The sequence below is a fragment of the Diplodia corticola genome (assembly GCF_001883845.1).
Source record: "Diplodia corticola strain CBS 112549 chromosome Unknown scaffold15, whole genome shotgun sequence".
NCBI lineage: Eukaryota > Fungi > Ascomycota > Dothideomycetes > Botryosphaeriales > Botryosphaeriaceae > Diplodia > Diplodia corticola.
In genome coordinates this window covers 289952-315651 of record NW_017971494.1, presented here as the reverse complement: position 1 = coordinate 315651, position 25700 = coordinate 289952, and the positions used below count along the sequence as shown (strand labels likewise).

General features: G+C 59.6%; 9 protein-coding genes across 9 annotated transcripts; 4 read left to right on the top strand and 5 right to left on the bottom strand.

The window, feature by feature from the left end:
• Nucleotides 1–578: 578 nt before the first annotated feature.
• Nucleotides 579–1422, bottom strand: BKCO1_1500095 (uncharacterized protein; the record flags this gene model as incomplete). The annotated part of the gene is made up of 2 exons (XM_020271358.1): nt 579–1174; nt 1410–1422. The coding sequence occupies 2 exons, from the start codon at nt 1420–1422 to the stop codon at nt 579–581; spliced, it is 609 nt and encodes a 202-aa protein (XP_020132045.1).
• Nucleotides 1423–2289: 867 nt separating this feature from the next.
• On the bottom strand, nt 2290–4575 carry BKCO1_1500094 (cation transporter; the record flags this gene model as incomplete). The annotated part of the gene is made up of 2 exons (XM_020271357.1): nt 2290–3373; nt 3479–4575. 2 exons carry the CDS (start codon nt 4573–4575, stop codon nt 2290–2292), a joined length of 2181 nt encoding a protein of 726 aa, XP_020132044.1.
• Nucleotides 4576–5360: 785 nt separating this feature from the next.
• Nucleotides 5361–6968, top strand: BKCO1_1500093 (protein spg20; the record flags this gene model as incomplete). The annotated part of the gene is made up of 2 exons (XM_020271356.1): nt 5361–5994; nt 6046–6968. The coding sequence occupies 2 exons, from the start codon at nt 5361–5363 to the stop codon at nt 6966–6968; spliced, it is 1557 nt and encodes a 518-aa protein (XP_020132039.1).
• A 441-nt stretch (nt 6969–7409) lies between these two features.
• BKCO1_1500092 (uncharacterized protein) lies at nt 7410–7761 on the top strand (the record flags this gene model as incomplete). Its single annotated transcript, XM_020271355.1, has 2 exons — nt 7410–7584; nt 7658–7761. The coding sequence occupies 2 exons, from the start codon at nt 7410–7412 to the stop codon at nt 7759–7761; spliced, it is 279 nt and encodes a 92-aa protein (XP_020132038.1).
• Nucleotides 7762–10819: 3058 nt separating this feature from the next.
• BKCO1_1500091 (naringenin 3-dioxygenase) lies at nt 10820–13142 on the top strand (the record flags this gene model as incomplete). The annotated part of the gene is made up of 3 exons (XM_020271354.1): nt 10820–11194; nt 12013–12786; nt 13062–13142. The coding sequence occupies 3 exons, from the start codon at nt 10820–10822 to the stop codon at nt 13140–13142; spliced, it is 1230 nt and encodes a 409-aa protein (XP_020132041.1).
• A 667-nt stretch (nt 13143–13809) lies between these two features.
• On the bottom strand, nt 13810–15128 carry BKCO1_1500090 (bzip transcription; the record flags this gene model as incomplete). The annotated part of the gene is made up of 2 exons (XM_020271353.1): nt 13810–14492; nt 14612–15128. 2 exons carry the CDS (start codon nt 15126–15128, stop codon nt 13810–13812), a joined length of 1200 nt encoding a protein of 399 aa, XP_020132040.1.
• Nucleotides 15129–18464: 3336 nt separating this feature from the next.
• BKCO1_1500089 (glycoside hydrolase family 1 protein) lies at nt 18465–20460 on the bottom strand (the record flags this gene model as incomplete). Its single annotated transcript, XM_020271351.1, has 5 exons — nt 18465–18603; nt 18679–18876; nt 18963–19350; nt 19646–20310; nt 20408–20460. The coding sequence occupies 5 exons, from the start codon at nt 20458–20460 to the stop codon at nt 18465–18467; spliced, it is 1443 nt and encodes a 480-aa protein (XP_020131956.1).
• Nucleotides 20461–21268: 808 nt separating this feature from the next.
• BKCO1_1500088 (uncharacterized protein) lies at nt 21269–22891 on the top strand (the record flags this gene model as incomplete). Its single annotated transcript, XM_020271350.1, has 2 exons — nt 21269–21740; nt 21825–22891. The coding sequence occupies 2 exons, from the start codon at nt 21269–21271 to the stop codon at nt 22889–22891; spliced, it is 1539 nt and encodes a 512-aa protein (XP_020131957.1).
• Nucleotides 22892–23437: 546 nt separating this feature from the next.
• BKCO1_1500087 (aromatic peroxygenase) lies at nt 23438–25051 on the bottom strand (the record flags this gene model as incomplete). Its single annotated transcript, XM_020271349.1, has 5 exons — nt 23438–23749; nt 23880–24330; nt 24440–24641; nt 24699–24760; nt 24810–25051. 5 exons carry the CDS (start codon nt 25049–25051, stop codon nt 23438–23440), a joined length of 1269 nt encoding a protein of 422 aa, XP_020131960.1.
• Nucleotides 25052–25700: the final 649 nt, after the last annotated feature.

Genomic DNA, 25700 nt, shown 5'->3' with positions numbered 1-25700 from the left:
AAACCCGGAAGGAACAGAATTAATAGACGCGTTTCAGGACCCGCGCCACGGTGAAACACCCAGATATCCGCCAGGCGGTATTCCATTCCGTGATTTCCTGCCGGGCCGTAGCAGCAACAACAACAATACCGGTCAAGGTCAGAACAATGGCGGCGGTAACGGGCAGGGCGGGAACAACGGTAACAATAACCAGGGCAGGTAAACGAGCGGCCACAAAGGCCGATTTCCTGATATGGGAATCCGAATAGGATATCAAGTATCCAAGGGCTAGGTCTCCAACATACCTTAAACATCCTAAATCCAAATACTTTGGTGATTAGTCCAAGTTCGGGTGATTGATCATCGATTCTGTGGAAATTCCTTCATTTCACTTTGATAGACTGGATCGCCGGCACGAGATATGGCAGAGACGGCTCCTCTGATGGGGTACCGGACCTGCAATACCACTCGCTCTCCCACTCTCGTTAGAACCGACCGAACAGCGCTACCTACCTACCTCATGCCGACCATATCCCCCGACCTCCCGAAGCGCCCTCCCTCATCAACCCACGTCCCCCCACTCGCCCGCTCATCCCGCTTCACCCCTCCAGGCCTCGCGACGCCCCAACCGCCTCTCCAACCCTCTGCACAAACCGCCCCATGATGACCTCATGCGCCCTCCTCATGGTGCCCTCGACAAACCAGCGCAACCCCCACGGACAAGCCGCCGTCACGCTCTCCTCGGCCCTCCAACCGGCGCCGGCGCCGCCATCACCACCACCGTCGTCCCTCACGATCCTCCACTCGACACGGCTCCGGAACCCCAGCGGCGCCACCACCGCCGCCGTGGTGCCGTCCGGCGTGTCCTCGAACTCGGCGCGGAACCCGAGCTCGCCGTCCCACAGGTGCGTGCCGGGGATGTACGAGATCGAGTCCCACACGAGGTAGGTTTCGCGGGGCGACGAGCTGGCCGCGCGTGGCGGGCTTGATGCCGCCGCCGCCGCCGCCGCGGCGTCTGCGTTGCTGTCGACGGCGACGCGCTCGTACCGCACGACCAGCGGGTTCAGCGTGAGTACGCTCGGGTGGTCGTGGAGGAGGGCGATGGCGGCGTCTCGGGTCGAGACGTCATTGTTGTCAGTACGGCTGGTGGGCAACGGTTTGGTGAAGGTGACGGTGAAGGTGGTGTTGATGTAGGCTGTGTCCGGTTTTTTGATGGGGAGTCAGCGGTGCGAGGAGGAACGAAAAAGGAAAGGGGTGACGTTGGGATGGGAAACAAAGTAGAGAGGCGGATGTGATGTCATGATACGGCGGGCCGTTTGACGGCCGACGGTTCGGTCGGGATGGTGCTGCTGTCTTTATCCGGGCCGAGGAAATGCGGGCGGCGAGGCCAATAGGAAAAAGGCGGGAGAGGGTTGGTCGGTGGGGCTTACAGCTGATAGACATGGTTTTACGCTGTCGGGAGTGGTTTAGCGGTGGCGGATGTGATGGCGACAGGCGGGTTGCGTATAGTCAGGTCGTAGCAGGTCGTAGCAGGTCGCAGCAGACAGGCCAGCGACGTCACTCAGCGCAACACACAGTAACCAGGAGCGGGATAGAGGGGAGCGGAAAGAGGGGCGGAGCGGGAGCGGGTGGTGCTTGCAGCTAGTCCTCCAACATGACTCAAGGGCGGTTACACAACCTTGAACCTTCACAGGCTGCTCCCGGACTGCTCCCGCTCAGGATCTGCGCTCGACGCCTCTGTCAGATGCAGCAGCAAACTCAGTCTTTCCGCTGCCCGTCGGCGGAAGCGCCAGGGCCAGGCAGCGGAAAAGATCATCCAGCCGGATTTACAACAGGGTATCGGAAATACGCCGTCAGGACCTGGGTGCCGACGTGACGGGTTCTTGGGCCCTGCTTGAGGCCCGAGTCGTCAAGGCAGGGCCACGGATCGGATTTGTCTGAATCGCGAAGAGCCAACGTGCATGACATGCCTTCTGCTGACGCGCTCGGGCATCTGCTGAGACGACGACTCAGGAAACTGCTCGCCTGGATGTCGACACAACAGGCCATGTCGAGATCGGCCCCAGGGGTGTGCGATTGGCACAGGGATCGCACCATTGCATATGCACTGCACGACTGGAGCGGCTGCTTAGCCACTGACTCCAACCAGCTTGTTTGCTATACAACGCCGCTATACCGAGTAGTCAGCCTCCCCACAACCTCCACCAGTCACCCCAACAACCAACTCACCTCCCCTCCTTCCCCTTTGTATGTACATATATACATGCGATTTGGTGATATTTATAGTAGCCAACCGTCGACGAGCTGCCGTCAAACAATGTCGCGCCTAGTCGCAGTCCTCTCCATGCGGAGCTGTGCGTCCTCCTCTTCGGCCTGGTACTGTGCCTCGTTCGGCAGCAGCACCGCCTTGTCAATCGCCACCGGGAGGCCTCTGTGTCTACCTCGGAGCATGACCACGCAAAGTACGAGCTTGCTGAGCGTGTGCCAGCTGCCCGAAAAACTGAACGCGTCGTACGTCACCCCCGTCGAGACACCCACGCAGCCATATCCGCTGACCGTCTCGAAGATGACGTTGAACACCGAAAAGTTGACCGGATCGCGCTCGAACTGGCTGCCTTCCATGATCATGATCACGAAGACGGCCAAGACAAGCCACCACAGATCGTGCGCCAGCTGCGCCTGCAGCTGCTGCCGCAGGAAGTACGATTTTGTTTGCTCTTCTCCCTTGGGCCCGAGGAAGCGTTCCTTGACGAAGCCAAAGAATGACGGCTTCTCATCACGCATCTCGTCCAACGCGTTCAGATGCGGGTCATCGGCATAGATGCCCAAGCTGCGTTCCTCGTAGACGTTGGAATTGCGCATCGTGATAACAACCGGATACACCGATATATACATCATGATGACATACAAAACCTGCAGGCTGATCCGAACCGACGTGATTGGGACCACGTAGAAGCCACCGGACCGCACAGCCAGAGCTTGAAACAAGCCATCGATGATCTCTGCTGCTGTCGGCAGGTCGCTGATTGCTTTGTTCCCAATGTTGAGCACTTCAAACGCAGCCCAGTCAATTGCGTTGAGAGTAATGACAGACAGCAAAAGCCACCATGTGTGCTGCGACGGGAAAAGATTAGTGTAGCACCGCCTCGGATGATCAAGTAGAAACTGGAGCGTATGACGCAAATCATCCCATCGCTCAGTTGCAGGCAACGCTTTCTGCATAGACCAGACAATGAGGCGAAGGAAAACCGGATAACACGTGTTGCCGGCAAGAATGAGCACGCCCATGGTGAGTAGCATGTAGTAAGCTGTTTGGAATGCCGTCATGTTAGCGTCGAGCAGACTCATCCCCGAATTGTTGAATGCGGAGACGGCATTAAAAGCACCAACCCACCTGTGCAGAATCAGTCAATCGTTCGAGTCCTCAACGTAGAGTGAAACTGTAAAGAAACATGGAACTGCGCGGCACACATGCTAGAAAACATTGCTCCTCACTCACCAAGGGTTAAGTCCATTCCGTAGAGCGGTGTCAGACCTGTTCAAGGCAATGTATGCGCCGATGCCAATACAAGCCAGCAGTTGCCAGAGAATAAAGTACAGCGGCACAATTATGCATAAGACTTTAATGGCCTTGTACTCAGCACCGCCAAGAGCCTCTCGTTCTTCCTCAGTCAGATGATGGAACTGGGAGTTTCGTCCGATGGAGCCTGCAAAGTCCGCCGGGGGAAACATCTGTGAGGGATGCTCTTTCAGAGCCTTCTTGATGTCGTCATCGTCGTCGTGCTCAGTAGGCTGAGATCGCGATGTATAAATCGAGTCCTGGCCACCAAAACTGTGGCGCCGATGCAAGCTGGCGTTGGAGCGCGCTCCAACCCCTTGCATGTTCAGCAGCCTGTGGCTGTGGCGCCGTGACCGCGGCTCACGACTCGTGTCCAGAAAAGCGTCAGGGCCGAAGCTCACGTGGTCATCCTTACTCGGAGCACCGTTCTGGCCATGCGTCTCTTTTGGAACCACGTCGTCCGGGCCTGGCTTCTCTTCCACGATCTGGGGTATATCCTGACCGACGACAGCAACGCCGTCATTCTCCGTCGCCCTGACAATGGCCGCATCGGGCTGCTTCTGATTAGCCACCGCAGAACGTAGACGGCTACGCGAGGAACGCCTTGATCGAGGCCTACTCAAAGAGAACCTGTGCCTTTGTCGCTTTTGTTCTGCGACTACTTTGTAAATCTTGGCCTCGAACGCCTTTCGCCGGACGTGCACTACAAATGCAGAGACGAAGATGGCGGAGCCGGCCATGATCAACAAGAAGAGGAGGACCTGCTGGAAGGTGTTCAAACTAGAGAGGTTGACGGTATTGAGACCAGCCAGCGTCATGGCGCTGACGCAGAGGAAGAGCGAGTCGGTGAAGCTGACGCTCCTGGCGGGCGTGGAAGCACCCCAGAAGATGACAGCAGACAAGAGGCAGGTGAAGAAAAAATATGCATAGTGCAGGGTGATGAAGTTCAGCGGGGGGAGGTTGCGGCGCAGAACGCGCGCAACCTTCCGGACAGGGCCGACGAGGGAGGGTCGGACTCGAGTGTGTGACTCCACCATCCCGAGTGTGGGTGTGGCTCCTGTCCGGAAACTAGTTCTTGCGTCGGGGACGTGTTGAACGGGAAGGCCTGCGCTGGCTCCAGATCGGCAGCCAGGCAGAGCGGACGGAAAGGAGCTGATTGGCTCTTGGGGAACGGAATCTTGAAAGGTGGCTGGCTGTTGGCCAGAGTCGGGGACGGTTGCAGCTGCATGCGACGTGAGCGGGGCATGCGATGGGCAAAGTGCCCTGGATCCGCTAGCGGGTGATACCTTGATGAAGCGATGGCGAGCGTTACACAAGCGTTGTACGGCGTGGCTGGGAGGCTAGAGAGGCGTGGAACCGCGAAGAGTCGGCGACGGCTGAGCGCAACGGTTGTCCGGGGAGAAAAGTCAAACAGAGAGCCCCACCCGACAGTCAGTCTTGGTCGGCCTCAGCGGTAAAGGAAGGCGAGAAGCGCGGCCGCTGGGCGGGCAGGTGAGCTGGTGCGCCACATGCACTGCCACATGTGGCGACAAAGCTGGACCCGGTCGACGGAAGCTTTACTCGTCTGGGCCAAATGCAGGAGCTACCGCCCGCGGCGTGGGGGGCGCGCCCGCCCAGCCAGACAATAAGCGCGCCGGCGTGACGTAGGGATGAAGCGTGGCTGTGTTCAACGCCTCCAGTCTTGGAAGCAACGTACGCTTCAAGATATCCCCTTTCCCTGCAAATTTGCGATATATCAGCCCAGCGCCGGGAGAATCTGAAGCCAGCACCGCCGTCGACAGCCGCTCTTGACCACGCTCGTTGCCCCACGGACACAGACGCCATGGCTAGCCACAACGACCCGCGCTTACTCTACTCCATCCCCGGGATCAAAGCCTACCACATTCAGAATGGCGAGGAGGATTCTCTGACGCCATCGGGCCCACAGACGCTGTCGCTGCTGATGGTGCCCACCACCAGCCCCTTCGCCGATCCCGCCGCGCGCACCGCCAACGAGTCGCCAGAGGAGGACTTTTACCTTCATCTGAACCTGCCGCCCGAGCTCGACCTCCCCCTTCCCGCGACCACGCAGATCTACCACCAGCCGCCCAGCAGCTATCTGATCCCGCGCTGGGATCTTGGCCCCGACAGCGGCGCATTCACGCGCATTGAGTTCCCGCCGCTCGGCCAGGGTGTACTTCAGGAGGATGTCGACACGTTTGAGACAATTTTGGCACAATGCACCGCCTTCCTTGAGCGCGCGCAGGCCCCGCGCACCGAGAAGGGCGAGAAGGGCGGTCTTGCTCCCGCATACAATCCCGCTGCGTACAAGCCCGGTGAAGGTTATGTCGAGGGCACCGGCAAGGGCCAGCATGGACAAATTGTCCTCATCGACGAGGAGAACGGAAGCGTCGTGGGCGAGCTTGCAGACGGAGCTTCGATTGACGAAGACCCGAGGCTGAAGCCCGGCTCGAAGAGTGAGATTCTCGCGGGGAAGTATTCAAAACCTTTTGCTGACCATCGCCAAGATCCCGTCGAGGTGGAAATCAGTCAAGACGGCAAACATGTCGATGTACGCCCCATCTCCGAGGAATACTTGCGCATGGCCCGGCACCCCGCCTACAAGAACTCGTCTTTGGTGCAAAACGCCGCTGCTGCATCGCGCTTGATTGTCACTGGCTCCACGTACCTGAGCGACGCCATGACGTCTGGAGCGAGCACCTTCACCCAGAAGACCAAGCCGAACCAGAAGCCTGTCACATTCAAGCCGGCCACGCATGACCACGTGAGGAAAATACACGAGCTCACGCATTCTGCTGCCACCATATCCGCGAAGACCGTGGGTCAAGCTACCAAGTACGCGCAGAACATCGGCGCATCGCTCTCTGGGCGAGGCAAAGGCAAAGAGAAGGGAGAGAACTACAAGCCGGGATTCCTCAACAAGTCCATGATTGCCTTCTCCACCGTCGCTGACGGACTTGAGTACGGCGGGAAGAAGCTGCTCTCGTCCAGTGGTGCGGCAGCTTCGCAAATGGTCGGGCACAAGTATGGCCAGGATGCAGGAAACCTCACTGCAGAATTGGCGGGCGGCGTCAAGAACGTTGGCCTCGTCTACATTGATGTGACGGGTGTCTCACGTCGCGCGGTGCTGAAGTCGGTGGCCAAGGGCATGGTTGTTGGTAAAGTCAAGGGAGGCGGTGAAGTTGTCGTGGGCGGTGGTGATGGCGGTGACATTCCGCCCGAGGACGCGAAGAAGGCTGAGGCCTACGGTGCAGCTCGGACTGGCGTGGTCAATGATAACCTTGGCCAAGGCCAGCCAGGCGCTGGCTCTGATGCGCCTGGTGGTGTCGTTGGATTTGGCAACGCCGTCCCGCAGAGTGGAAGCTCTGGGGTTGGTGAGCCTCTGGCAGGGCAGGCACTGCAGGGTCAGTATATCAACGAGAAGCGATGATGGAAGTGCATAGTTGTAAAGGCAACTCGACGGCTGGACTACGCGTTGTTTCCTGGCCTTTTCTTATACAGCCACTTTAATGGTAAGCGTGGCTGGACTTCACGATGATTACGAGTTTATAGCACTTTCCAGGGCAATCATATGGATACCTCGGGGCGGTTTGCTCTTTCACCTTTTGAACACACTGCCTGCATTTGCTACCTAGGTAAGTCTCGGGTCGGGTGGATACGTCATAGCAGCCACAATGTTTTCGTGGAAGGCAGCTGCTTGCATGCCTATTCGGGCAGCGTCGCGGTAGTTCTGAAGTTGCCAAAGGTTGGAACCTGAACCTCATCCTGCAACGTACTTCCGGCTAGCATCACGAACAGTACAGACCTACAGAAGACAGCCTCAACGCCAGCCTGCCTCACCCAATCAACATTGATTTGACATACGCCAACCATGACCTGGCTCTCGAACGCCTTCCTCAAACTGCGCGCAACCATGAGCTCACCCTCCCCCGCTACTGCAGGCCGTCGCGCCATTGGTCCCGCGATCCAGACTACCACCCGCAAGTCACCCATTCAGCAGGCGCCCAAGCTGGTCAAGCAGGCGAAGGCCCACCCCGATGCATCGCGTGAGTAGCTGCCTCAGCCCGTGTCTCGGAAACACAGAAGAGTTACAAAACCGTTGACACTCTGCCACTGCAGGTCTCGGCGGCACCACGAACCCCGACTATCTGGCTTGGCAAAAGGCGTGGGAGAAGTTCGGGGAGCAGCCAAGCGCGCACCAACGCCTCGCGCCCTACGCGTGAGCGCTAGCAAAACGGCCTACCCCGAGCAGCAGCCGTGCGGCACAGGTGGGGTTCAGCTGCTGCGGCCGCGGTTGCATGGACAGAGGTTCTGCTGCCCGGGCAGTACGCACGACCGCGGCAGAATCAAGTTTGTGTGCAATAGCACGGCCCAGTGGGCTGCGAAGAGGACGGGGAAAAACACGGACGACAACGGCGTTTCTCTGCGGAACGGAGATTTTTCTTTCCTTTCTGGGCGTTGAGGGGGGCACCTTTGGGGAAACAACAAGCGGGCGCTCATCAGCACTGACGGTTTTTTTCCTTCGTATGGAATGGGCGTTCTTGCATCAGGGCGGCGCGCGATGTAGCAGCAAGCGAACGTCTCAGGGATCGGGGTGCAAGTGTAGAGGATCGCGGAGGGGAGCAAGATGGTCGGCCTGCTAGGCCCCTTGCAGCCGGTAGCGCCCTCGTCGTTAGGTCCAGGCTAAGCATACAATAGAGCGAGCGTGGTTCGACGCCTACAAGCTTGTGCGATACGCTTGTGCGATACGCTTGTGCGATACGCCTGCGCGAAGCCGAGCTCTTCACGAGGCAACGAACGGACCGTGTGGGGGTTTGAACGTCCAGCTGGGCTTGAGCACGTGCGCCGCGGCGGAGCGCGCCAGCTCTGTAGAAGACTAGGCCTACATGATGGTTGTGCCTATAGTGGTGCGGCGTAGATACCTCCGTCGCAGCTAGTCGTCCTGACAAATAAGTCTTGGCCGTGCCCCGCAACACACGGCTCCCGCGACGCGCGTACCGGACAGGTCGACTGCCGTTCGATCGCGAGCATCCCGAGCGGCGACTGAGGAGTGAGGACAGGCGAAGCGGTCAGCCTCCGCAACAGCGCACCACACACTAGGCCACAGCCGGCGCGGGCACGAAAGCATCGGCGTCCAGCGCGATGTGCAGGTGGGCGGCATGCGACTGGCGCCGGCTGAGGTCACCTGGGCGTGCGCGAACCCCAGTCCATGGTGTCGGTGAGAGATGCAGCGACGCCGACTGTCCAGTGCGCCCAAATAGTGATGGCGCAGCCGGACCCCTGCCTAGCGGACGACGACCTGCTACACAGTACAGGCACCTCCCCAGCCCATCACGCGCCTGGAGCAGCAGACAGCACCAACCGGCGCCGACGCCACATACGCAGCGCAGCGCAACCTCAGCTCGCCTCGCCTCGCCTCGTCCCTGGCTCACCTGCCACTCGCTCTCACGTGCTGGAACCCCGCCCGCCTGAGCCTGCCTGAGCCCGCCTCGCAGGGCTGGTTGTGCTGGCTTCCCAGCAGCTGGCGCGGGAATGCTGCAGCTCCCTGGGAAACTGGCTGCGCTCGCGACGTAGCAGTCAACGCAAAGCTGTAGGTTAGCAGCATTCAAAAAGTCCGTCGACGCGACGCGTGAACCCGCTGTCCCAGAGCACTGCTGCGATCTGCTTCCAATAACCACCTACAATATCCCCCACCACCACCTTGTCACCGGTCCGTCCCAGGCCACCTGCCACCCTCTGTCAAAGCAACAACCCCCGAGTCATGCTGCTCATCCCACTCATCTCTTCCCTCTGCGTGCTTCTCGTCAAGACTGTCGCCCTCGGCGCCTTCGTCTACTACATGCGCAGCGACTAGCCTGCCGCGACGTTTCCGAGCACGATGCGGCTTTCCCCCTGCTCCGCTCCGCCCCTCTTTTCAGCCTAGCCTGGCTGTCAGACAGGGAATACACGGGTTGTGGAGATGGGCTGCAGGGACTGCGCATGAGTAAGGAGAAGGGTTCCGGCCATCCAGAGCGTTGATCGCGCGAGGAGGGTGGAAGAAGGAAGAGGTGCCGCACGGGAGAGGCGCGTGCTGCACACCATCCCGATGAAGAAAGACCAGCTACAGATGTCAGCCCAGGTCCACCGTTTACATCAGCGGAGAGCCGATTATTGCCATCGCACGGGACCACCCTCATTGGGACAGTCAGCAATAATCGTCGGGCAGAAAACGATCGGCACGACTTATTACGACCAAGCAACGGCCCTTTGACCCTACGTTTTCCGAACGGCCAGGAAGCCAGGTTTTTCCCTTTCCAGGCTTGCATTCGGCATTCTCCATTCTCCACCAAGCTACAGTTCCAAGTTTCAGCTCTCCTTCTTCAATTTCGTTTCGCCTTGTGGTCGTACCATCTGCGATTCTCAATTGCCAAAATTAGCACTATCAGACAAATTGATACTTGGGGAACTGAACGGGCACTGAAGTCTTAGGCACGCGTGAACGCCACTGCGCGTCTCAGAAAATTGGAAACGGCGGGAATAAAAAAAAAGACAATCTGGCGCTACTGGCACAAGCCGTTGAACCTAAGGCCTGGCAATAATATACGACGACGCTAGAGGTTGTTAAAGGAAGGGCAAGGCAGAGCTCTGACCACGCCTCTAATTTATCGTGGCGCTTGTGCCCTTAACAGTGTTGCGACATCCAATTTCCATAAGGCATCTGGTGGTGTTTAGGCAGGCGACAAAGCTTCTTGTCTCTTCTTAATATGGTCAGGCCAACAACGCTTGCAATGAATACGCACACCCTCCACACCGGCTCCTCCCGTTTGACTCGCTTGCCTCATCCCGTCGGATCCTCCCACTTCCCGAGATGCTCGGATTGCCGTTAATTTCCAGATAGCAAAATAGGGCGCATCACAGTTTTACCAAAGGAACAATCACCACGGTCGGTCTTGGCAGTGCGGTGCGGCGCCGGCGGGCGGCCAGTAGCGCCGCGGATTCGCCCTACGACACGACACCCCCGCCCTAGATCCGGCAAGTCTGCTAGCATCATCCACCTCCGCATCAAGGCTCCTTCCACAATACGCACCACGCACACACCAAGCACACACCACGCACGCCGTTTCTACCCAAAGCTTCCTTCCCCCCAACGTAGCGCACCTACCCACCCCTCTCTTCCTTCCTTCCTTCCTTCCTTCCTTCCTTCCCCCTTATCGCTTAAGCCCAACGAACCAGCCCAAGCAGCGACAAAAATAAACCCAACTAGCAAACCTAAAAAAAAAAAAAAAAGGAAAACAAGCCAGCATGACCCCCCTCGTCGCAACGGCCGAAACGCAGGCTGATGAGGCGTCTGAGGCGCCGCCGTCGCCGTCGCCGTCGTCCTTCACGGCGATCCCGACCCTCGCGCTGCGGGACGCCCGCAGCCCGGCGACTAAGCCGCGCTTCCTCGCGGCATTGCGCGCGGCGCTGCTGGACGTCGGCTTCCTGTACCTCGACGTGACCACCGGTGAGGACGAGGGCGAGGGCGAGGACGAGGACGAGGCGGTGGCGACGGGGCTGCCGGCGCGGCTGCTCGCGGACGCGGTGAGCGAGGGCGTCGCCTTCTTCGCCGCCCTGCCCGACGCCGAGAAGCGGCGCATCGAGATGAAGAACGAGAAGAGCTTCTTGGGGTGGAGCAGGGTGAGTCTATTTTGTCAGATTTTTCCTTTTTGCTTTTTGCTTCTGAGATCCCTGTTCTTTGTTCCTTGTTCCTCGTTCTTTTTTTTTTTTGGTTTGGTTTCTCCAAAGCTGTGATAACCTCGTCCCTCTTCTCCTTCGTTCTTCTGTTGGTGTTGTTGATTGTTATCGTGCTCGCTTGCATATGATTGCGTGCTTTTCTTGCTCCATGACGACATTTCCAACGCATTGAAGTTGCCAAAATGCGTAACTTCGTTGTCGATCACAAAGCATTCGTCTTGGCGTTACGGTTCACTTCAGTTGCTGTCGTCTTTGGAAAAGTATGACATCGACACGTAGCCAGATGTCTCTCATAATTTGATGTCTTCGTCGTCGTTGACGATACTAAGTCCACTTTCTCTTAAAAACATGCTTGTCTCAAGTCTAATATGTTGTTGTTACACGAGTTTTCGAGCTGCTGTTGTGGTATCTTCGCATTCAAAGGATAAAAAACAAAACTCCACCGTCTATTTGCGACCCAATTCAACAATGTACGAAAAGAGAAAATATACAGTTTGTAAAGTAAAAAAGGAAATGGCGAATCGTGTACAGGAGAAAGGGTTGGATGAAGAAAAGAAAAGCCATGCAGGCTTAAAGTATCGCAAACTCGAATTGAGTCTTCCTGATGGGCTGAGATGGATAGGAGCAAGATCTCGTGTTTTCCGACAGTTCCTGTTTCCTCTATTTTTTTTTTTCGCTTCGCTTCTGATTTCTGATCCGTCGTCGCTACGGTTTGGTGTGGCTCCAAGATCGGTGTCGGTTCTGACCATTGCTTCATGTAGCTGGACAACGAGACGACGGCGATGCACGCCGACCATCGCGAGCAGCTCGACCTCTCCACGCCGCATGACCTTCCAGGACCGGATGCACCCCTTTATTACAACATGCGGGCACCGAACCAATGGCCGTCGCCGCAGTACCTGCCACGCTTTCGACCCGTGTTCGAGGAGTACATGCGGGCCATGTCGGGTATCAGCACCTTCTTCACGTCGCTGATAGCCGAGGCAATCGGTCTGCCCGCCGACGCGTTTGACCGGTTTTTCGACGCCGACCAACAACACAAGCTGAAGGTCGTCAAGTACCCGGAAGCATCACCGGACGTGGATGACAACGACGAGATCGCGCGACAGGGCGTGGGCCCGCATAAAGACAGCATGCTCACCTCCTACCTGCTGCAGGCTTCGCCGCAACGCGGACTGCAAGCGCTGAATGCGGCGGGAGAGTGGATAGACTGCCCGCCAAAGCCCAACACGTTGGTCGTTGTTATAGGCCAAGGTCTCGAGGCCATCACCCAGGGCGTGTGTGCATCGACGACGCACAGGGTCTTGAGTCCACGTTGCGGGGAAGGGCCCCGCTTCAGCATCCCGTTTTTCCAGGGCGTCAGCTATGACGCGCGATTTGAAGAAATGGACGTGCCTGAGGCGGTGCGGGCCTTGAAGCGCGAAAGGCGCGACGATAAGGTCGATTTTGCCTTTGTGAAGGGACGATGGGGCCACCTGGGCGAGGCGACGTTGGTGAACCGAGTCCGGAGTCACCCGGATGTCGGTGAGAAATGGGTGAGTGATCTTCTCTTCAGCCCTCACAGTAGGCCTCATCGGCGGATGTCGCTTCCCATTCCCTCACTTTCCAGGCCCCCTGCGGAATGTCGCACACCCACATTCGGCCCGTTCTCGTGTCCCGGGGGCAGATCAGCCGAAGCTGGCGGACGTGGTGCACTGGTGGTGAGAGGGCAGGTACAGGGCGAAGTGCAATTTCAACCTTTCACCAGGTCGACACACGCTCGGATCTCGCAACGGAAAGCGATTGGCTGATGCATTTGCGCCCTCGGCAGTATCCGGAGATCCTGGCCAAGATCCGCCGACAACAGACGGAAAAAGATGTCGCTGGTCGGGACGTGCATAAATCGTCCTGATACACGCAGCCGAGTCAGTGTCGGGATCCGGGGTCCGGAGCTACGGTCCACGGTCAGCTGGGGCCGTGCCGGGTCCTCCCATCCAAAGCCGTGGAGCATGGACCGGCGGGACGTTCATCAGGGTACCGGGGTCTGGAAGAGTGGACATCCCACGAGTCATTTGCCGAGGGGCCTGATGGTCTTAGTCGCGGTAACTTCCCTCGAGAGCGCCTGGGGGTCCTGGGATTGCGTTCTTATCCCCAAGTGTTAAGAAAACGGTTTTCGCGAGGCGATGACGTAGGACGACGGTTAAGGGCGGCAAGAAATAATGGTGTTGATATTGCGGTCCTTCGTATTACTGTTAGGTGATACAAACAGCTCCTATCTTTGACGCGTTTCTGACGCGCTCTTGACGCCGGTTGTGCGGTTCATGCGGGCGCCGTGGAGGGTCACTCTACCGACTGAAACCCCGGCTAGAGTGCCCAATCCGTTCGCGCCTGCGTGCGGCACTCAGCCGAGACCGGTGCCTGAAGCGGTGCCTGAACAGAGCGCAGCACCGCAAATTTTCCAGCGTTGAGAATCGCCTCCCCAAGCGTGTGGCCCTGGCGGCGCGGCAGGATGCAACGGCTGGGTGCGTGTGCGACGAAGTCCCTTTCCTTTCCAAACATTTCCATCCCTGGCCAAAAACTCATTGCTCCGGCTTCACGTTCGACGGGATGCTGTACATCATGTGCTGGCCCTCCATCGACGATCGTTGGATCATGGACTCTCCATGGTGCGAGGATGGGATGTAGCTCTGGGGCTGGGGGTACTGCGAATAAGATGAGGGAGGGTTCGGCATCTGGACTGGAAGATGGCGCTGGTCGTGATAGGAAGGCGGATGCGGCGGAGCGTTGGACACAGGGATATGGCTGTAGCCCATTTGCTGGCTCTGGGCCTCGTATTGGGACTGCACGGGACGTCCGCTGGCATCCAGCACGTAGCCGCCGTAGCTCATGGAATGCGGCACGGAGTTGTCTACTGGGTGCATGCTGCTCTCGGCGACAGAAACGGGGGCATTGACATGCTGGCCGTGGGGACTCCAGCGCATGGCATCTGGCGGGGCGGCAACGTCGACGGGGGGGGCGGAGTCTGCTCCGGTGGAGGAGGTGGTGGCTGCCGGGCTGTATCCAGGATGCGCGTGCGGATTCGCGTGCGGATGATGCCACTGGTCGGCCTGCGAGGGCACGTTCGGCACGCTGGCGCCCGTGACAGAGGGCACGCTCCGGGCGGTGGGAGTCGACGACGGCCTGGGCTGGTTCATGATGTGTATTCTGTCGCTAGGCGAGGGTGCGCCGTTGGCTGCAAGGATGCCGCTCTCGCTTGGCAGGCCTGCAAAACGCGGAACTGTCAGCCAAACCGCCGATTTTGCTTTTTCTCCCCCGCCGATGCTCAACGCGCGTCGTGCCGTCCGGCGAGGGAGTATATGGGGCCGTGGCTCAGCAACATACCATTGTTCTCCGCGTAGCCCGCCTGGCCGAGGGCGGCCATGGCGTGGTTGAGGCGCTGCCGCAGGATGGCGTTCTCTTGCTCGAGGTCGTCGTTGCGCTGCATGATCTCGTGGATGCGTCCGTTGGCCTGCTCCCGCGCGGTGAGCTCGGCCACCCGTCTCTCCAGGCTCTCAATGTGGTCCTTGGTGCGCTGGCGGATGGCCCGCTGGGCCTCACGGTCGTTGGCCCTCTTGCGCTCCAGCTGGGCGGCCGTCAGCGTGCTGACGCTGCGCGTGCCCGCTCTCGACGGGCGGCGTTTGGCGCCGGGCTGGGCGGCATTGTTCTGGTGCTGGGCGTTGGCGGAGCCCGTGGGGGTGGGCGTCGAATTTTTCTTCGAGTCGCCGTCAGACGACTGGCCCTCGTACGAGGGCGTCGTCTTGACGGACGAGATGCTGTGGTTCGACTGGGCACTCATTGAATAGCGGCTCCGGTACTCGACGGGACTGTGTAGCGGTCTAATGGCGGTGGTAATGGACATTCCGCACTCGGGGACGGCGGTGAGGGAGGGAGCGATGTATGTGGGGGGCGCCCAGCGGTGCGTATATTGGGTACTTGTAGGCGGGCGAAAGTTGGCAGCCGGGCCACCACGGTTGCAGATAAGTTTCTGCAATAGCAGATCAGGAGAAATGGCAGTGAGGATCCATCGACACCGCCCGCACCAGGTATGTGGCCAGGGCCTGGGAAGACTAGGACTATCAGGTGAGGGCGCAGCTACGCCTATGGTCAGATCGCAGCGGCGCTCCGGCGCCGGCTCTTCTACGATGCGAGTGAGGCTTGCGCGCGCTCGCTCCCCTCGGATTCCAAGACGATGGTAGGCACACGTGCGCCTCTTTGCGGGGAAGGGGTTTCACTTTCGAACTTTCGAGACGCTTGACGTGGGCTTGGCATGGCGCCGGGAGGAAGCCGTAGGTTTCGATGCCAGCGAACGGAGTGCGGCCGCCGGTGTGCGCTCGCATCGCCAGCTTCAACGCAGCAGCAGCGGCCCAATCGCCGGTGCACCACCCCAGAGCTGCGCGTCCAGATCTCCGGTGCCTGTGCGGAGGGCATGACGGGACATGCCATGCCCGCCAGACGCCGACACAGATCCTTCGTTGCCGTCCGCGTCAAATTGGACGAGCTGATCGCGACAGAGCCCCGCGCCCAATGCCTGCCGCGGGCGCATCCACTGCCGTGGAAGACCCCTGCGCCGGCCACATGGCAGCACACCTGGACGCCCCGAATGGCGCCCGCTCCCACGCCACCAGCTCGCTTCCCACGCAGGGCACCGCGTCACAGGCCTGTCCGCGCCAGTCCCTAGCCTGCAGCCCAGCGGCCGGCCGGCCTAGTCGGCAGCGCGCAAATGTGCCGGCGCCGCACGTGGCTGCCCATGAGCCTCGACATCGGCCGGCAAATTCTGAGTCTGGTGTCGGTGCAGATCGCCAGGAACTGTCGCCAACGGCCGTCTTGGCGCTGAGAGGCATGCCGCCGGCTGCGGTCAACCTCCCGGCTGCTCCTCCGCCGGCCACCGGTCAAGGCCGATGCTCGGGGGCACGGGGGGTGCGACGGCGGCGCGGCGGGCGCGAGTATGGATGGGGGGGCGGCGTGTGGATTCGTTGGCTCGGACTGCCTGCGGGCTCAGCAGCCGCGCCCGCGGCGGAAACTTGTTCTCGATTCCCGGCCGGGGGCAGAGGGAGCTGACGAGCGGACAGCGTGGGCGCAGGAATGTTTCCTGCAGCTGGCCGCAGACGTCTTGCCGTTTCGGGCGGCCCTGGAGCGGGACGTCGGCCGCCCAGCACCGCCGCCGCGCCCGCACAGCGGAGCCGCACACGCTGGCCAGCGGCACACGCAGGGGCGTGGCAGGGCAATGGCGGCCGCCCATCAGACGCGCAAACCCGCCCACGCATCCCGTCACGACGCTCTCCGCCGCGCGCGTTTCAGCGCACTGGGCGAAGCATGGCCTTGATTGCAGCGCGCTCGCTATCGCGGACTCGATGCAGCATGGGCGGGCGGGAGCACTGGCGCAGGCGGCCGGCAGTGGGCAGGGCAGCGCAGGGAAGGCGGCGGAAAATGCCTCATGGGAGGCAGAGGTTTCGAGCAGCTGGGGTGAGGTGCAGGGAAGACCAAGATCCAGTTTCGATGCCCAGATGCCCGTCGTCATCGCCCGCTTGACACCGCCGATCTGCTGTGCAGCTGAGCTTTCCTCACGAAGAGCGGCTGCCCTGTGCGTCCATTTTTTTTTTTCGGTGATTTCAGCGGCGCATGGGCGTCGGCTGGGCTCGGCGCTTCGCACGACCTGGTCTGGCACACCAGCTCACGGATGGCTGGACAGTGCGTCCCAGGATTGCGCAACCCGCTCTATGCAAATAGCACCACAGCTAAACACCACCTCCGCCCGCCTAACGCGGTTGCCGCCGCGCCAAGGGCGATATGCTCCCGTGGTGAGGCAGACGAAGGCAATCCGAGCCATGTGGCCTCATGCTTCATGCGCGCATCGCGCCGCGAGGCGTGCTGCTGGCATGGAGGAGCGTGCATGGCCACGGCGGCGGCCTGCAGCGCTGCGCATGAAGCACAACCGGTGTGCGCAGAAGGACCCTGAAACGGCGGTGTTCGTGTTGCGATATTGTTGCAGCGACAGACGTTGGGCTGCAACTGGTGTGCAGATCTGGCGGCGCGCTCGGGAAGGGAGCATCTGGGCTGGTCAAGCGCGTCCGGCGCAAAAGCATGCATACCCTCGTCGAGGCACAGCCGCACACCACCGTCACCGTAGCGCACGCACGCTGCTGAGGTTTAGGGCTTAGGCCAGCTGGGGTGGGTGGCAGGCAGCGCGGGCGTACCTGAGGGGCGGCAGCGCGTCGAATCCCTCCCGTGCGGTCAAGCTCCTCCTAGCAACGGTCCTAGGTAGTCCACCACCAGCCTGCTGCGGAGCACCCATTCCGCTGCCAGCAGCCCGCCCCGCGGCCCAAGGGCTGCACCGTCTCGTACAGGTGACATGTCTCTTGCGTCGCGCCGCACGCCGGCTCCTGCAGCACGCAGGGTGGGTGGTCCATGCCGGCGTCGCAGCAGCGGAGGCGGGCGGAGATTCCTCCGCGCCCGCTCACTGCCCGGGGGCGGAGACTCCTCGGCGTCTCCCCGCTGGCGCGCACGGGCGTTTCAGCCTTGCTCAATGGGGTCGGCCAATCGACCAGGGACCACCTCGCCCACACCTCGCCCACGCCCACGCCCACACTTGCAGCCACACCGGCTGCCCTGCGCAACTGCGGTAGCGAGCAGCCAGCCAGCTGCGCGTCGTCAGAAACCCCGACGGTAGCGCCGGGTGGCCACGCAGCGCGATCCTGCCGCCCCTTGCGGCCGTACGCCGCACGTAGCAGCCCATCTAGCACGTGTCCAGCAAGCCAACGGCTTCCAGACGCAGCTGCGTGCGAGCTGGAGCACGGCAATAGGACCGATGGCGGCCAGCACTACTCCTATTTCGAGCCCGCACGCGGGCAATCGCACAGTACCGGCTCTGCGCTGGTACCAAAGCAGCTGAGCGCGGGGCGTGGGACCAGCAGATAGATTCCATATTCGCTAACGAATAAGCAAGGGCTGATGCGCTTGCCCACCGTTGCTGCCGCTGTCATGCCACGCCGTTGACGACCCCATCCACATGCCGCCGCCTCGCGGCGAAACCCAGCGTCTCAGCCTCCGTGGACGCTTGTCAATTCCCCGGCACGGCAGTCAAATCGCGCTACGCTCATCTGCCGTGCCAGCATAGCCCCTTTTCCCGCCCTGCCGGTGGGACCTCCGCCCAAACCTGGCTCGCAATCTCGTCTGGTGCCTCGACCTGCCACCCGAGCTAGTCCTTCTTCACCAGTGCGTCGAAGATCTCACCAATGGCCCTGGCGCTCTTCTTGGGGTACCTCTTCTGCCCCCCTGCGTAGTCGACGTAGCACACGCCAAATCGTGTCTCGTATCCCTCTGCCCACTCGAAGTTACTGCGGGGAAATATCGTCAGCATCGCGCGGAATCCCGCCGGATGTCCCTGTGCGTTTCCGGGCAATCTTGCTTACTCCATCAAGGACCATGCCATGTAGCCTCGAACGTCAACGTTGTCCTTGCTGTACGCATCTGCGAGCGCATGGATGTAATCATCGAAGTACTGGACCCGGAAATCATCTTCCAGCAGCTGCTCCAGCGGCAGCTCGCTTTCTCCCTTCAGACTCGTCCCATTCTCCGTCACGTAGATGGCAGGACGGTCGTACCGGTCGCTGATGTCACAGCCGCGTTAGTCCCGTCGACTGACCATCCCTCCCGTCGCGGGAACAGGGCCAACCGAGTTTTTGGGAAAACGAACCTTATCCACTTGAGCAGCTTCCTGAACCCCAACGCGTTCGGCCTGAGCCACGGGCTCTGCGTCTCGGGACCGACACATTCCCCCTCCTTGTTATAGAAAAGGCACTCGAGATTCCCCAGGAAGTCGTTCGCATCCGGCTCCCCGTCGACGTGCCTGACGTAGTTTGCGCAATAATGGTTCATGCCGTAGAAGTCATTGCTGCCTTTGACAAGGGCAGCCTCCTCGGGAGTGAATTCCGGCAGACGCTCGCCTAGCTGCCTCCGCATGCTGTCAGGGTACTTGCCGAAATACACAGGATCTGCGAACCAGGAGATTGAGAACTCATGCTTGCGATTGGCGGCTTCGACATCACGCGGGTCCTCAGGGTCCCATGGGTACATGTAATCGCCTACAACGGATTAGAACTGCCGATCTGCACACACACATCACACGCCACGAGACGGGACATGTTGCAGGACGCAAGCCAAGACAAGCCTATCAAACCTAAAACTTAGGCTGATATGTTGTCCAGACTAGGTTTGCATAGGCCCGCGGCTTCCGCCTATTGTGCGCCGGAAATAGGCGCACTATCGCCCCGGGCGATAGAAGGTCCAGGCGACGATCCACAACACAAGGTTCGTCTCACCTGCCAGTGCAATAATCCTCCCGTGGTGTTTGAAGTTATTTTGGGAACCTGAACTTACCGTTTAGGGTAATGCCAATTTGACCACCGTCCTTGGCCTTGAATTCTTCTCTGTACACCTTCACTGCCGAGGCATGAGCAAGCAACAGGTTGTGCCCCACGATCCATGGCTCGCGCGAGCTGTCTCCCTCGGGATTTTTGTTTCTATCACTCGTCCTGCCTGGAGCAAACAAGCCGGTGCTGTAGCCGAGGATGGAGCTGCACCAAGGCTCATTGAAGGTGATCCAGTACTTGACCTTGCTTCCAAAGGCCTGAAAGACAACCCTCGCGTAGTTCGTGTAGTCGGCCACGAATTCCTCCTTGTTCAGAAGTCCGCCGTACCGCTTCTCCAACCCGTCCGGAAGGTCCCAGTGAAACAAGGTGACCAGCGGCTCGATACCCGCGGCAATCAGATCGTCGGCCAACTTCACGTAGAACTGGAGACCCTTCTCGTTGATGGGATCGTTGCGGCCGCCAAGAGGGATAATTCGGGACCATGAGAGGGAGAAGCGGTAGGATTTGGTACGGGTTTGCTTCAACAAAGCAATGTCTTCAGCGGTGCGGTGGTACGAGTCGCAGGCGACGTCGCCACTGCTGCCGTCGGCAATCTTGCCAGGCTTGCGGCAGAAGGTGTCCCAGATGCTGGGGCCGCGGCCATCTTCCTCGGGTGCACCCTCGATTTGGTAGCTGGATGGAGTAAGTATCCGAGAGTAGGCTTTTCTCTGCTCTCCAGCGCAAGGACGGCACCTTCACGGAACAGAGGGTTGGGAGAGAGGGAGCGGACCTTGCGGTTGCGAAGCCCCAGAGGAAATCTTTCGGGAGAACTGCCTCTGTCATGACTACTTTTCTTCCCAGCAAAGCCCTAGGTGTCGAAAACGAATCGGTCCTGTCCGGAGAAAAGATCTTGGGAATTGGTCTCGGCTGAGAGACGAGCGAACACGATGAAGACGTTTAGTAGGGCGTCGCGCTCTTCTTAAGCCTCGTCGCGCGCCTTCTCCACTTCTTTTCTTCCAATATAGCCACGGAGGACGTGCCGCCGACGCCGTCTTGTGATGGTAGAACTGCCTGTTCGGTACACGGAAGGTGCAAGAAGAGGCTGAAGGCGGCTCCTACGGCACGGTCGCCTCTGGCAGTAGACGGGCGGGTATCGATTCTGCCGGATGCAGAAGCAAACACATGGTGGCTGTCGAGGGAGAGGCGGGCCGGGATCGCGATGCTGGAGAATGTCGCACGATGCTGCCCCGCGCCTCTGCCCCGCGCCTCTGCCCCTCCATCCAGCGACGTCAGCGAATGAAACCCACCCTCTGGCCAGCCACCAACCGACGTTTAGCCCTCTTCCGAAATTACCCCAAACCGCATCCCGCCCGCCGTTGCCGTCGAGAGCTACCCGCTCCGCGCCTCCTCCGCATTCCGCCCTCTCCACATCTTCGACAATCTTTGTGGAGCGCCTCTTACCATGGCACGGCATAAAGGGCGGCCAACCAGCGCAAGCGTCAGCAACCATGCCCTCCTCGTCAATCACACCTCTGGCTTCCACCGCAGCGTAGCAGTCAGCCGTTGCAGCCGTCCCGTCCTCGCTCCATCCTCCTCTGGGTGAGACGCAATCTCTCCTCTCGAGAGACCCACTTCATACCTCGATTCCACAATGCTCTCCACACTTCGCCACACTTCGCGCGTGCGCGCGCACACGTCTCTACCCTCAGCCCTTCATCTCGCCCGCACCGCCGCGACTGCGCCTGCTTCGACACAGAAACGCGCAGGCGACATCTCAGACGCATTCGCTTCGCTTAGTGGGAAGGAATTCACGCCTCTTGAGCCGCGTTATGCTACGTTGAAGAAGAACCTCATCGCAGGGCATGAGGACGCGATTCGCGCGTCTTGGGAGCGCTTGTTGAAGGACCTACGTACCGAGATCCCGCATATCGTCGAGCAGGGCAGCAAAATCGTCCCCGAAGTGCAGTATAAAGACATTGTGAACGGAACCGTCAGCCACGAGTTCGTCGATGAGCATCGAAAACGGGGCGTCGCCGTTGTACGGGGCGTCGTAGAGGAGAAGGAGGCGCGCGGGTATAAAGATGAGATTGAGGAGTACGTCAGGAAGAATCCGCATACGAAGGGTAAGTCTCAATTGGCTTTTGTGTTTCTCCTTCTGAGCGATGCACATGTGCAACTGGGTGCTGTGCTGACCCGGCGTCCACTAGCCTTTCCTGCCGACAACCCTCAAGTTTTCGAGCTCTACTGGTCACGCCCGCAGATGCGGGCGCGAACGCATCCGGACTTGCTTAATGCGCAGCGCTACTTGATGTCGTTTTGGCACGCGGCAGACCCGAATGCACGGATTTCGATGCAGCACCCCACGGCGTACGCGGACAGGCTGCGCATCCGTCACCCGGGCGACGCCAGGTTCGCTTTGGGCCCGCACGTCGACGGCGGCTCGGTCGAGCGGTGGGAGCCGGACGGTTACGGGCGCGGCGGCGTGTACGACAAGATCTTCGAGGGCCGGTGGGAGGAGTACGACCCGTGGGAGGCCGGCTCGCGGCTGCCGGTCGTGTCGGACATGTACCAGGGCGTGGGCGCGTGCAGCATGTTCCGCATGTTCCAGGGCTGGCTGAGCATGAGCGAGACGGGGCCCTTCGAGGGCACGCTGCTGGTCAACCCGCTGCTGTCGCGCGCCACGGCCTACATGCTCCTCCGGCCGTTCTTCACGCCCACCAAGGGGCCCACGGACCCGGCGTCCGACGTCTTCGACCCCTCCTTCCTCGACCCGCGCAACTGGCGGCTCGAGCAGCCGCAGCCCAGCTCGTGGCTGCAGGGCGCCACGCCGGGCCAGGGCCAGGAGCTGCGCGCCGCGCTGCACCCGCACCTCGACCTCGCGCGCAGCATGGTGCACGTCCCGCGCGTGCGGCCGGGCGACTACGTCTCGTGGCACTGCGACGGCATCCACGCCGTCGACAGCCGCCACGCCGGCGCCGCCGACTCGTCCGTCCTGTACATCCCCGCCTGCCCGCTCACCGAGGCCAACGCCGCGTACCTCGCCCGCCAGCGCGACTGCTGGACCCGCGGCGTGCCCAGCCCGGACTTTGGCGGCGGCGAGGGCGAGAGCCGCCACGTCGGCCGCCCGTCGGCCGAGCAGGTGGCGGAGATGGCGGGGCGCGAGGGGAGGAGGGCTTGGGGGTTGGAGGCTTGGGACAGTACGGTTGAGGGGCTGCTGCCTGGCCAGCGCGCGGTGTTGGATCGGGCGAATGAGGTGTTGGGGTTTCATGTGTAGGTAGGTGGTGATGGAGACGGTGGGGCTTTTTGTTTTCTGTTTTCATTTTTTTTGTTTTTTTTTGGTGCTGTGAGCGTATATTTGGAATCGGTTAGAAGACTGGGCCGTGGTAAGGAGTTGAACCGCTTCAGAGGTTGGTGGTGTTGAACTGGAAAAAGATTGAAGAGTAATGGTAGTGTAATACGAGTGTTTATCGGAGAATACTGAACCCCATTTGTCGGTACTCTGGCCAGCGGAACACAGTCACTCCGGACGTTTAGAGACCGAGCTTTACGTCTAGGGGCATGTGTTCGTTTTGTTCCAATGCATACACAGTGCAATCGCAGGTATTGGTTGCTAGCATAATTTTTAACGTGTGTAGGCTAGCATTCATGATTTCGTGTTGAAATAATTTTTGATCTCGAACATGGTATCACTTCTGAGATACACCGATCATTATTCTCATTTGCTTATATATTATACTCGTCAGATATCATTTCTTAAGTCGCATGAAGTGCATCATCATCATCAACCTGTTTTCCCCTTTCCCCTTTTCCCTCCTCCCCGTCAAGGGTACGTCCCATCCTCGTTCAACTCGGCCCAGCCTGGATATGCCGCCAGACCACTCTCGTCCCAGCTCTCTCCACCCAGCTGCGGACATCCAAGTCCGTCGAGAGCACCCGTCAGCGCGTCGCCCAGCTGGCCGAGCGCACCGGCAAGGTCTTTGACGATGCCTTTGAGCAGGTCGGGCGCGAACTGGACGGCGGCTTGGAAGCCGAAGCAGGCGAGATTGTTGCCTTGGAGGAGGCTCTGCGCGTTGTACAGGCCGCCGGTGAGGTTTTGGAGGTCTAGCGGGGTGAAGGTGTTGGGGGTGCCGGTCTGTGTGGAGAGGTCAGCGATGGCCTTCTTTCTCTCTTCTTTTTTTTTTCTCTCTTTCTTTGCGATCTGGGCGAGGGGAGCCGAAGGAGGCGGGAATGGAAAGGGAGTGGAGGGGGAAGGGGAAACTCACGTTCCCGCCAATGTCCAAGAACTGCGGATGCTCCAACGCAGCGGCGTTGAGATCCAGGGCGTAGAAGGGGATGGTGTACTCGTCGCCGATGGCGCGCTTGTACCAGTTTTCAGGGATGCGCTCACAGCCTTCGTTGTACGTCATGTCGTCGTCGTCACCAGTGAAACCGAAGAAGCTCTTGAGCACCTCCTTGGTCAGCACGCCCTCTGGGTACTCGGCGCTCTTGTTGGCCATGAAGCGGTAGATGAAGGTGTACGCGGCGGGCTGCACGACAACGCCGGAGAAGGGCGCATTGAAGAAGTAGGGGTTGGATGAGATGCTCTCCTGGAAGCGCTCCACACGGAAATCGGTCAGGAGACCGAGACCGTAGTTGGATTCTTCGTTGGAGACGCCGGATTGTTTGGCGAAGAGGGAGTCCCATTGGGAACGGACAACGGCGTAGTTGTTACCGCTGGAAGAGTTGAAGTTGCGTCAGTACGTGTATGTAGAGATATGGAAGAGGGGAAAAGGAGAAGAGAGGCGGGTGTAGAATGTAAACGTTCAGAGGCAAATGGACATACTACTGGTACAAGTCGCCGCGCGTCGGGCTCACATCCGACTCGTACTTGTTATGCGAGCCGGTGATGCCTTGAGGTTGGGTGAGCAGGTTGAGAAGATCTGTTGTGTCCGGTGCACCGCCGATAGACCAGCTGAGGCCATCTCCATCCATGACGGCGCCGTAGACGGAGAGAAAGGTGGCTAGGTCGATGCCCATGCCGAAAACTATGGCGTTGTTTAACCCGATGTTGCAGCCTGGAAGGATGGAGTTGCTCGACTTACCCTGGTTTGTGGCCTCTACAAACTGGGTGATGGTGGCTACACCGTTGTGAGGTAGGTAGTTACTGAGGAGTGTAAGCACAGGTATGGATTGGGATGGAAGCACATGATTACTGGTTAGCCAAAGCATTAAGGCCTGGACAAGGACCCCTCTTGTCCCCGGATCCAGGTGGCACGAAGACGTGATCGCCAGAGACATCAATGCGCTGGGCTTCTGCGTCGAAACCCGGGCTGATGCCGTTGAGTCTCTTCTCCTTCTGGGAAGACTGTGCGGCATACTGCTCGGCCAGAGCCGGGAAGGCGGCGGCTTGGCCAGCAAGAGCAAGGGCGGCCAATACAAGCCACGAGGAAGGCATATCGAAGAGAGGTCGAGTTGATTGGAGAATGAGGGGGATAGTTGCTCGGTTTGCTCGTCTTCGGGAACTCACAGGAACTCACAGCATTTATACTCGTCCATCGCAACTACATAGACCAGGCAAGCCACGAAATGACTTGGTTTGAGTTAGTTCATGGACGAAGCGCCTCGGTATGTTTGCCAGTTGCAAGGGTCCAAGCTCAGCTAGAGAGGGGGAGGGAGCCCGACTACCCCGCAGAGATGGGGTTTAGAGGGTGTTTGCCCGAACAGAGCAACTGATCTACAATTTGGTTTGCGAAAGGGGTGCATGATGTGCGACGAGGCTAAAAGGTGCAGCACTAAGGAGCCCAAGGGCGGATGAAAACGTGGAGAAGAAGCTCCATGGAGCACGCGGACTCCCAAAAAGGAACTCGAGGCAAACGGATTGCCCAACTAGGCTAAGACGTATGTAGATCTCTGAGTAAAGGGAAATGGTGATTGGTGGGGTCGAGGGGTGGCGATTCTTAGTTTCGGGAGGAGCTAGTGCCGGCTTTTTGGGGTAGCATTGTGACCAACAGCCACGGCAATGGTATGACGCGTGTATTGTGCATTCCTTTTGCTTGTGCAACTAGGCGGGCAGCCGCTCGATGGAACATTGTTTCCAAAAAGAG